Source organism: Carlito syrichta, unplaced genomic scaffold (genome assembly GCF_000164805.1).
Source record: "Carlito syrichta isolate Samal-C Ts95f unplaced genomic scaffold, Tarsius_syrichta-2.0.1 Scaffold314087, whole genome shotgun sequence".
Lineage (NCBI taxonomy): Eukaryota > Metazoa > Chordata > Mammalia > Primates > Tarsiidae > Carlito > Carlito syrichta.
Genome location: NW_007258183.1, coordinates 26,860 through 37,483, shown reverse-complemented (window position 1 = coordinate 37,483; position 10,624 = coordinate 26,860). Strand labels below are relative to the sequence as shown.

The window sequence follows — 10,624 nt, the reverse complement described above, 5'->3', positions numbered from 1 at the left end:
CTCAGCAGGGGAGAGCGCGGGTTCCAGATCTGGGGAGCAGCCTCTGTGAGACCCTAGACCACTCAGGGGCCTGGGGCACACTAAGCAACTTGGTCTTTATCCAAAAGGCAGTGGGAGCCATGGAAGGTTTTTGAGCAGGGGCGGTTCAGGCTACTCCTCTCAGGCATCTGTGAGTGGCAAGGACCAGATGGAGCCGGGAGGGAGGGTGGGAGTTTGGAGGCTGTGGCTGGCGCAAGACAGGTGTGGCCCTGCCAGGGAACAGCTGGTGGTATAGGCCAGGGTGAGCTGCACCGACTCTCGGCTGGCCCCGGTCAGTTGGGAAGCCCTCCTCACCCTGACAGTCGTGTGTCTGCGGGAGTGTGTGGCCGAGTGGGGATCCCAGAGGCCCTGTCCTTTCTGGGTCCTGAAGGAGGGTCCAGGGGCCCTTCTTCCGGGCTGGGCCTGTGGACGAAGAACATGCCCGGAGCCCCCTGGAGAGACCAGACGGGCCAGGGGTGTGTCTGGCATGGTGCCTTCTGCTAGGGCATACCAAGGCCCAGTGATGACAGCTCCCTTATCCAGCTCTGTGCTAGGGTCTTTATGTTCCCTGCCCTCTCCGGTGCTGTCCCTTTTCTGGGCAAGAATGGATTGGGTGGGGGATGCCCAGCCACCCCGCCCCAGCTCCGGGCACTGGTTCAGGCTCTTCTCGTGGGCAGACTGCCATCCCTTTCTCCCGCTACCTCATGGAGCCTGCCATGACCCCCTCCCAGCTTCCCACCTGGCTGCAGGTCCTCGCAGGAGCTGTGTATCAGCCCTTCTGATGGAGGCCACCCACGGGCCGGTGCTTCCTGGAGCCCTGCCCCAGAGACGGTGTGGGCGGATTCGCCCAAATGTTGCTTCCCTGTCAGACACAGACCCTTCTGGGTCCGTGTCATCTGTAAGCTCTGTGTCCCTGGAGAAGTCTCCTAAGCTCTGGAAAGTGGAGACAATACCTGGAGTAAAGAGTGTCAGCATGTGATGCCATGCTGGGCACAGATGCGGTGCCATATCTGTCGCTGGTCTTGCATGTGTTTTCCCTTTTGAGTCAGGGTCTTGCTCTGTCGCCCAGGCTGGAGCGCAGTGGCACAATCACAGCTCATCGCAGCCTCGACCTCCTGGGCTCAGGTGATCCGCCTGCCTCAGCCTCCTGAGTAGCGGGGGCTACAGACGCACCCCCACCGTTCCTGGCTAATTTTTGATTTTTCTGTAGAGACGGGGGTCTTGCTACTTTGCCCAGGCTGGTCTCGAACTCTTAGGCTCAGCAGTCCTCCTGCCTCAGCCTCCCAAAGTGCCGGGATTACAGGCCTGAACCACTGCACCTGGCCTGCTGTTGCATGTTAACGGTAGCAACAGCTGTGTTGGGATGGAAAGGCCTTGGTAGGGACTGGCATGCCACCTCAGCTCTGTTGGGACATGCTGTGCCACCCTGGGAGAGTGTCGTCGCCTCTCTGGACCTTAAGCGCTCCCGGCTGGACAACCCAACCACGCAGGGAATCTGAGTCCCTGCCCCCACCCGCCTCTGCTGTTCCCTGAACTCGAGGGTGGGCGGGCCCTGGCTGCCTCCCACTCCCCCCCACGCTGGACTTGCTCCCCAGTGCTCTGGGAACCAGGCAGGCAGGTTCTGAGCCCGCCTCGCCCTTCAGGGTGCTGCCACTTGCCTGATTTCTGTCGGCAAACCTCTCAGACCCGAAAGCCCGAAACCGGGCTGGGCCTGTGGGCGAGGCACGTCCCCGGAGCCCACTGGCGAGACCGGATCGGCCGGGGATGGGCCTGGCACGGTGCCCTCTGCCAGGACAATCCAGGGTTGGGACCGGCACACGGCACCCAGGTGGAGGCGGGCTGGGTGTGGGCACAGCTGGAGGCGCCCTCTTTGTCCAGGCCCACTGTCTGCGCGGAGCCAGGATTCCAGCTCGGGCGCTGGCCGGAACTGCGTGCAAGTGGTGTCACATGACTGGGGTCTCAGTTCCCAGAGGGGGCTTGGTTTCCTGGACTGAAACATTCCACCAGTCCCAATGCCCTCACCCAGGTTGAGGATCTGAGGGCACTGGTCCAGGTGAAGCTTAGCTCAGGGGTGGCCACATGTGCCGGGCCTGGGGGAGCCCATGGGAAGGCAGGGAAGGAACTCCTTAGCTTGGCGTTCAAGTCTCTCTGGTTTATGCCTCTCTGGGTCCATTCTCCGAGGACTCCTGCACTCCCATTCTCAACAAGTCCTTTCTCCTCTATGCCTCTCTGATCCTTGGTTTCCCCATCTGCACATTGGGCCCAGGACTCCAATCCCCAGCTGCCCCAGGGAACTTCGGGCCACCCTGGGCCTCCCTGGCTCTTGCCCAGTCTCATTATCTGCACAGGAAGTCGTGTGACTCTTAACATTGTCAGCTGGGAAAATCCAAGACTAACGGTCTTCTGGCAGGCCGCTGGTGGTTCTGTTCCCGGGTGGGCCAGCCTGTGTGTCAGAGGCCTCTTCCTGGTTAGAGAAACCTTGATGGAGACCCTTCTAGGAGTCCCAGTAGAGGTGGACTCCTCCTTGCCGGGGCAAAGCTACACTCCATAGCTCACTGATCGTCTCGAAACCTGATCAGGGTTGGGCTCGGTGGCTCAGCCCGTCAGTGTCATCCCAGCACTTTGGGAGACCGAGGCGAGTGGATTGCCGAGCCCATGGGTTCGAGACCAGCCCGGGCAACTTGGCGAGATCTCATCTCTCCAATAAAAAATAAAAAATTAGCCGGGCATGGTAGCGCTTGCCTGTAGTTCCAACCTCTTGGAAGGCTGAGGTGGAAAGATCGCCGGAGCCCAACAGGTTGACGCTGGGATGGCCGTGACTGTGCCACTGCACTCCAGCCTGAGCGATGGAGTGAGATTCCAACTCAAAAAAAAACCTGAGCAGGTCGACACTGTTTTGCCATTTTGCAGAGGGGGAAACCCAGGCTCAGAGAGGGGAAGTGCCTCGGCCAAGGCCACAGGGCTCTTAGGCAGCAGAGTTGGGACTCGAACCCAAAACCTGCGTGCCCTGTGGAGCTGGTGCCACTTGCTGGTGGGTGGGGAGCCCTCGTGCCCCCAGTCCTTCCATTCAGCCTAAGGGGGCTGGGGCTAGCTTCAGGTCAGGGCTGACTCACCAGCAGCCCGGCGAAAGGCGCTGAGGCCAGCGTCTGGTCACCCTGGGCGGGCCAGCACTGATGAGATTGTCGTTGAGATTTTAGCTCAGCTGTGCTGGCTGACAAGGGACTCACCCACCAATTTTAGAGGCAGGAAAATCGAGGCCCAGCGAGGGCGTATAAGGATCAAGTGGGCGTGTGAAGGTTCTCTGCCAGCCCTGGCGGGAGGGGAGCGAGCAGAGGTTGGAGACCACAGATATCAGTCCTGCCTCGGACCGCCGTCAGCTGGGACCTTGGGAAATCCATTTTGTACTCTGGGCCCCAGTTTCCTCCCAGAAAAAGTATGCAAAGCCAGGGTTGTGTAAACTGCATTTTATTTTATTTATTTTTAAAAAAAATATATATATATTTTTGAGTCAGGATCTCACTCTGTCACCCAGGTTGGAGTGCAGTGACACAATCACAGCTCACCACAGCCTCGACCCACTGGACTTAAGCAATCCTCCCTCCTCAGCCTCCTAAACAACTGGAACTACAAGGCACGTGCCCCCATGCCCAGCTAATTTTTAAATTTTTTGGTAGAGATGACATCTCACTGTGTTGCCCAGGTTGGTCTCAAACTGCCGGGCTCAAGTGATCCTCCTGCCTCAGCCTGCCAAAGTGCTGGGATTCCAGGTGTGAGCCACGATTCCTGGCTGTAAACTGCATTTTACACTCCTGATTCTGGGGGATGGTGCTGGCAGAGCCACGAAGAGGTCTCGTGGGGTGGGAACTTTGTGCAGGCTCTGGTGCGAGAGAGGTTCAAACCCACCTCGTTTCCCTTCTGTGCTGTTTGCTTACTTTTGAAGAAAATTGACCCAAATTAGATCTTTGTTTCATATTTTTCACATTCCGGACATTCTCAAAAGACCAGTCAGCTTGAGCCTTACTTCTCTTTATTTATTTATTTATTTATTTTTGAGTTGGATTCTCGCTCCATCGCCCAGGCTGGAGTGCAGTGGCACACTCATGGCCACCCCCTGCGTCAACCTTCTGGGCTCCGGCGATCCTTCTGCCTCAGCCTTTCAAATAGCTGGAACTACAGAAAATCGCTACCATGCCCGGCTAATTTTTGATTTTTGATTGCAGAGATGAGGTCTTGCCAAGTTGTTCAGGCTGGTCTTGAACCCGTGAGCTCAGGCAATCCACTCGCCTTGGCCTCCCAAAGTGCTGGGATGACAGGCTGAGCCACTGGAGCCTTACTTCTTACTTTGAGATGTCTCTAAATACACAGGCTTAGCCAGGTGCAGTGGCTCACACTTGTAATCCCAGCACTTTGGGAGGCCTAGGTGAGAGGATGTGAGTCAAAGTGAGACCCTGACTCAAACAAGCAAACAAACAAACACAGGCTTTATATAAAATATCCACTTTAAGCATATAACGATTCCAGATGTGTTCACAACTGCATATCTAAATAGCTGCGCGACACTGACCGAGCGCTTCCTCTGTCCACTGCTGTGTTTGCTCTGGGTCTCACTTTTCTTATCTGTTAAATGGGAACCATAATGCCTGTTAGGATTACATGGGCTGTTGAACATGCAGTGAGTTCTCTGTGGATAGGCACACCCTGTGAACTCTCTCTGGGTGTCCCAGGGGTAGAGTTAGGAGGACCGGCCAGTGGGTGGGGGGCTTCTCTGTGCCTGCCTCATAGCCCCCCGAAAGTGTGGCCCTTGGAGATAGGATTCCAGACATCTGGAGGGCGGCACCATCCTAAAACCCACAGAGCACCCTTGTATTCAACAGACTCGCCGACAGCCTTGACCCTTGACTCCAGAGCAAACCCATGAGCGTGCCTGTGTGTGTGTGCATATGTGTTGCATCTTGGCCCTCCGCCCAGAAAGCGGCCTCTTCACAGCCACATGGAGCCCGCTGCTCTCGTGCAGATGTGACGTGGCGACTGACCCAGATGGGCAGTGGCTCCCTGAGGTCGTGGGTGCCATGGTGGCCGGACACAGATTCGGACCCTCAGCTCTGCTCCCAGCCTTCACAGGCTGCCCGCTTGGGCTGATAAGGAAGTCAGGACGCCCACAGGCCGGTCGCTTTGCAGCAGCTCACAAGGAGGCTCGGCGTGGTTTGTTGACTGGCGAATCGTTGTGAACCTCAGTGCATGCTTCTGTCCAGTGGAGTTTTCATGTACCTGTCCTTCCCTCTGGAGCCATCTGAAGAATCTGGGTGTGTGTGTTGCGGCAGAGAACAGATGGGCCCTGTGTCTGATGGGCGTGGGCTTACCTCCTCATTCTGGGACATGTTGCTGGCAGAGGGACCCCGAGGAGGCATCAGAGGGCTGTGGGCACCCACGGGACTGGGGCTTGTGCAGGGAAGCCCAGCCCAGGCCAGGTGGGAGCCTGGGTTCGTGGTGGTGGGCGCGCTCATGAGAGCCCGCGGTCCTGCGTCCCTCCCCTGCCTGTGCTGTGTCTTCCCTGCCTCGGCGCACCTTCGGCCTGACCCTTGCCTCTTGAAGGGTCCTGCTTTGTGATTCTTGTCCTGGTTCTTCAGAAAAAGGCTTTTTTTTTTTTAGTAGGAGTCTCACTGTGTCACCCAGGCTGGAGGGCAGTGGCACGCTCAGGTAGATCCTTCTGCCTCAGCCTTCCAAGTGGCTGGAACCACAGGTGTGCACCACCACGCCCGGCTAATTTTTTTGATTTATTGTAGAGATGAGGTCTTGCCAAGTTGCCCAGGCCAGTCTTGAACCCGTGGGCTCAGGCAATCCTCTCACCTTGGTCTCCCAAAGTGCGGGATTGCAGCCGAGAACCACCACACCCAGCTCTTCAGAAAACATCTTGATTGGATTTTTTTCAAACTCTAGAGGTTATACCTGCCAATAAAAATGTCAGGCAGGCTCTTACTGCTGTGCACTGTTATGATCAATGGCGTTTATAGAGGCCCCCAGCTGAGCACTCCTGGCTGTCCATGTCCTGCAGAGCGTGGGGAACAACTTCCATGAGGCTCATCTTATTTATTGATCATCAGGCTCTCCCTCTTTTGCCCAGGCTGGAGTGCAGTGACACAGTCATGAGTCACCACATCCTCAACCTTTGGGGCTCAGGTGGTCTTCCTGCCTCAGCCTCCTAGGTAGCTGGGACAACAGGTGCGTGCCACCACGCCCAGCTAATTTTAAAAATAATTTTTGTAGAGATGAGTCCCACTCTGTTGCCTAGACTGGTCTTGACCTCCTGGGCCCAAGGGATCTCCCTGTCTCAGCCTCCCAAAGTGTTGGGATGACAGGTGTGTGCCACCACACCCGGCTAATTTTTCGTAAACACGAGGTCTTGCTATGTTGCCCAGGCTCAAACTCCTGGGCTCAGGCAGTCCTCCTGCCTCAGTCTCCCAAAGTGCTGGAATTACAGGCCTCAGCCACCGTGCCTGGCCCGTGAGGCCCTTTGACTGATGAGGAGCAGGACCTTGAGTCTCTGAGAGAACGGGGTGGGTTGCAGGGCTGGCGCCCGGCAGGGCTGGACTCTGCTCATACCTTCTCCCACCCCGTCTCATGCTTGCTCATCCGGCAGCACCTGCGGCTGAGTCAGGGCGGGCAGGGGGTGGATGGGAACCTGTGGCACGTGGCGGGGGCTGGCACACACCCTGGTCTGCCTGCTCCCACGTCTCTGCAGCTCACAGAAGCCGGGATGGCTACATGCCCGAGACCTGGGACCCCGGGGCTCACTCTGCCCCTGCAGCTGGGACCGTGGCCTGCTTCTTCTCTGTGCTCCGAGGGCGAGGGTGCCCTGTGGGCCCTGAAGTCACGGCCAGGACCTGGAGAGGGCAGCGGGCTGCAGCTCGAACCCCGATGCCCTAGTCTGGCTGTGTGAGCGCTGGTGCGCCCCTCCCCTCTCTGGCTCAGGTTCCCCGTCCTGGGTGGTGAGTCTCGGTCTCGGGGGCCCTGTCCGACATCTGCCCCACCCGTGGCGTATGCGTGGTGTCTCCAGAGGCCGCGCGAGGAAACAGGAAGAGCTGGCGTGGGCAGGTCTGGGGGGGAGAGGGGCGCCTGAGGCCCAGCACACTCAGACAGCAAGGCAGGGACGCCGCTGCGGCGCGAATTGGAGCCGCCCGGTCCCCGGATGGCTCACGCCTGTCATCCCAGCACTTGGGGAGGCTGAGGCGGGAGGATGGCCTGGGCCCAGGAGCTTGACACCAGCCTGGGCAACAGAGCAAGGCTCCGTCTCTACAAAAAAGTAGTTGGGAAGCCGGGCTTGGTGGCTCAGCCTGTAATCCCGCGCCTTTGGGAGGCTGAGGTGAGTGGATTGCCTGACCCCGCGGGTTCGAGACCTGCCTGGGCAACTTGGCGAGACCTCATCTCTACAATAAATCAAAAAAATCAGCCGGGCGTGGTAGCACATGCCTGTAATTTTGGCTACTTGGAAGGCTGAGGTGGAAGGATCGCCGGAGCTCAGCAGGTCGAGGCTGCGGTGGCCGGGAGCGGCCACTGCACTCCAGTCTGGGTGACAGAGTGAGACTCCAACTCAAAAAAAAAATTAGCCAGGTGCGGTGGCTCACAGTACAGGCCACATAGTGAGACCTTGTCTCTGCAAAAATCAAACCAATTAGGTGGGCCTGGCCCTCCGGGGAGGCCTTCCTCAGAGCCAGGGAGTCGCCTGGGTTCTCCGCGAGCAGGTCCAGCTGAAGAGGCCTCCGTGGGACCCCGTCCCGGCTTCTGCCTGGGAGCCCGCTGTCCAGGCCGGGTCCCTCCGGTTGCTGCCGCCTCTAGGGCCCGCCGTGTCTGGGCCCCGGCCCGGAGTCATCGGTTTCCTGAGGCTCCTCCCGGGCGGACTTAGGACATCTCCCAGGAATGTGCTCGGGCTGCCCCTGCCAGGAAGCCACGCACGGCCCTGCTCCCTCCTGCTCGCCAGCTGGTGCTCCGTACTGCCGGGCACCGGCCTCGCGGTCTGCAGCTCCCTGCGGAAGGCCACCCCGTCCCCGCTGCCGGCGCCCCTGGCGCCTGGTCCCCTGTTCCACCCTCCACTCTCCCCCCTGCAGACCGCTGCCGGCACTCCGGGTCCTGTGGCCGCCCCCTCCCGTCCCCGCCCCTCCCTGCCCTGCTGCTCCCTGGCCCTCCCGGGGCCGCGTCCTTCCCGATTCCGCCCTGCGTGCTGCCTCCCTCCCTGCCCACGCCACTTGGCTCCTGAATTCAGAGAGCAAGGCCGGGTTGTGAGGGACTCATCCCACAGCCTCCCCGGGGCTGATGCGTCTCCTCCTTGACTCCGACCCCTGTCCGGCCCCTCTCGCCCGATGCTCTAGGCCCGTCAGCAGCACCCGTCTGGCTGGGGCCCCAACGCCTCGGCCTTGGCCTTCAGCTCCCGCCCTGACAGCAGCCGTCACCAGCCTTCCTGCTTCCCACTCACTGGGGCTTCCCCCAGCTTCCGCTCCAGCGGCGGCCCTACCTGGGCTGCAAATGCCCCTGACGGGGCGTGCCTGGGTCTCTGGCTTGACTTTGCCCTCCTGTCCCCTCCCAGCCCAGCCTGAGGGTTCTTTGCCCCCAACTGCTCCCTGCCTGGACTCGATGCCTGGGTTGCACCGACCTGGCGGCTGAGAGCAGGCTGTGGGTCGGGCAGCACCGGGTTCGAGTCCTCACCCCTAAAGGCAGCTCCCTCCTGGGCCTGGCTCCCTGAGGATCAGGGCGGAGGTCTGCGGCAATCTGGGAGACAACCCTCTGTCTGGGGCTGGTGCACTGGGGCTGGCTGGGTCCTCCAGATCTGTGGTTGAAGGACCCTCCAAGAACCTCAGGCCAAACCTGCCCATCCTGCCGGCCAGGTTGGCGTTTGGCCTCTTGGGGTCGGGACGAAAACCCTGGCCCACAAGCCTCCTCAACCCTAAAGTTGGAAAACAGCACCAGCACCATAGAGTTTTCACGAAGATCCTCTGGGCTCCCGCATGGAAAACCTGCCCAGCCACGGGTCGGCACACAACCAGCGGCAGCCGCGATGATGATCGCGGTGGTTATCGGCACTGTTGTCAGTTTCCATCTTTTTTTCGCTGCTGGCCCCGTTTCATGACTCCAACTTCTGACCCTGTCTCTCCCCCACCGTCTCGTATTTTCAAAACAATTCCCATGGTCTCAGAAGGTTCTGGTTGTTTATGGTTTTTTAAAAAATAAGCATTCAAAGCAAATTCCTCATTTGTTCTCCCCTTCCTCCCCCCCAACTGGAATCTGGACAGACATGAGCTCATTCCAGGAAGGGGTGCACGGGCAGGAACGCGGTCTGTGAGCAGGGCTGGAGGCCGAGCTGCCCCCAGAGGGCACGGCCCCCCATCACTGAGGCAGGAGTGGGAATGTGGGCAGACGCCAGGAGAGCCAGGGACCCGCGCCCCTGGGTATGAGCTGCGGGCCGTGGGAGGCCATTGCATCCCAGCTTCGCTGCCGACTGGCAGTGTGACCTTGTGCTGGTGACTCAACCTCTCTGGGCCTGTTTCCTCCTCTGCCAAGTGGAGATGGCACGGGCTTTGCCTTACTAGTAGTAAGGCGCGAGGATGAAATGCCATTCTGCCAGGTGTCCTCAGGACCTGGAGAGGCCGGCCGCAGGAGGGGCGGGTCTGCCAGGCCTTTCTCCTTTGAGAAGGGACCAGGTCTCTGGAAGCTGGAATCCAGGACTGTCCGAGGTAGCAGGGCCTGTCCGTCACCGAGTCTAGCCCTCTCGGCCTGCAGAGGGAAGGAGGCAGAGACCCGAGGGGGCGCCCCCCGGAGTCCGACGCGGAGCCTGGCTAGATCCAGGGAGCCGCTTCCTCGTTGTGGGTCCTTCTAGAACTCAGTTTCTCCACCTGGACATGGAGTCGCCCAGGCAGCACGACACTGAGCCCGAGTGGGCTGGGCCTGCCCTAGAGGCTGAAACACTCACCTTCTGTGTTCCAAAATGCTTCGCAGAAGAGAGAAGCAGATGGCTGGGGAAAGCAAAACGCCTGTTAGCTGGGTGGAGGAATTACTTTGAGAATGCTTGCTTTTTTACTGTGAAAGGCATCGCGGTTGTAAAATAATCCAAGTGCTATAAAAGGAAGGCAGCGGAGAAGGAAAGTCACTTTGCCCGCCCCGCCCACAGCCAGGGGTCCTGCCCTTCCCTGCCTGGCACGCCGCCTTCCAGACCTCCCCCTCCAAGCCACTCAGCAGAAATAACTGGACACACAGAAGGAAAAAAACAGCTTTTTTTGAGTTGGAGTCTCACTCCGTCGCCCAAGCTGGAGGGCAGTGGCACACTCATGGCCCCCGCAGCCTCAGCCTGCTGGGCTCAGGTGATCCTTCCGCCTCAGCCTTCCAAGTAGCCAGAACTGCGGCACATGCTACCACGCCTGGCTAGTTTTAGATTTATTGTAGAGACAGGGTCTCGCCAAGTTCCCCGGGCTGGTCTCGAATGTGTGGGCTCAGGCAATTCACTCGCCTCAGCAGGCTGAGTCTGGCCAAAAAAACCAGTTTTTTTTTTTTTGAGTTGGAGTCTCGCTCTGTTGCCCAAACTGGAGTGCAGTGGCCACTCCCGGCCACCGCAGCCTCGACC

The 10,624-nt window shown here is 59.3% G+C and overlaps 1 protein-coding gene across 1 annotated transcript in view; it reads left to right on the top strand.

Moving 5' to 3' along the window:
• Positions 1-9,786: 9,786 nt before the first annotated feature.
• Positions 9,787-10,624, top strand: part of FAM129B (family with sequence similarity 129 member B) — a gene marked incomplete at both ends in the record, with an annotated part of 27,640 nt that continues 26,802 nt past the window's right edge. Inside the window, one exon of the mRNA XM_021719035.1 lies at positions 9,787-9,927. Within this exon, the coding sequence (XP_021574710.1) occupies positions 9,787-9,927 (141 nt within the window). The remainder of the gene's footprint in view (positions 9,928-10,624) is intronic.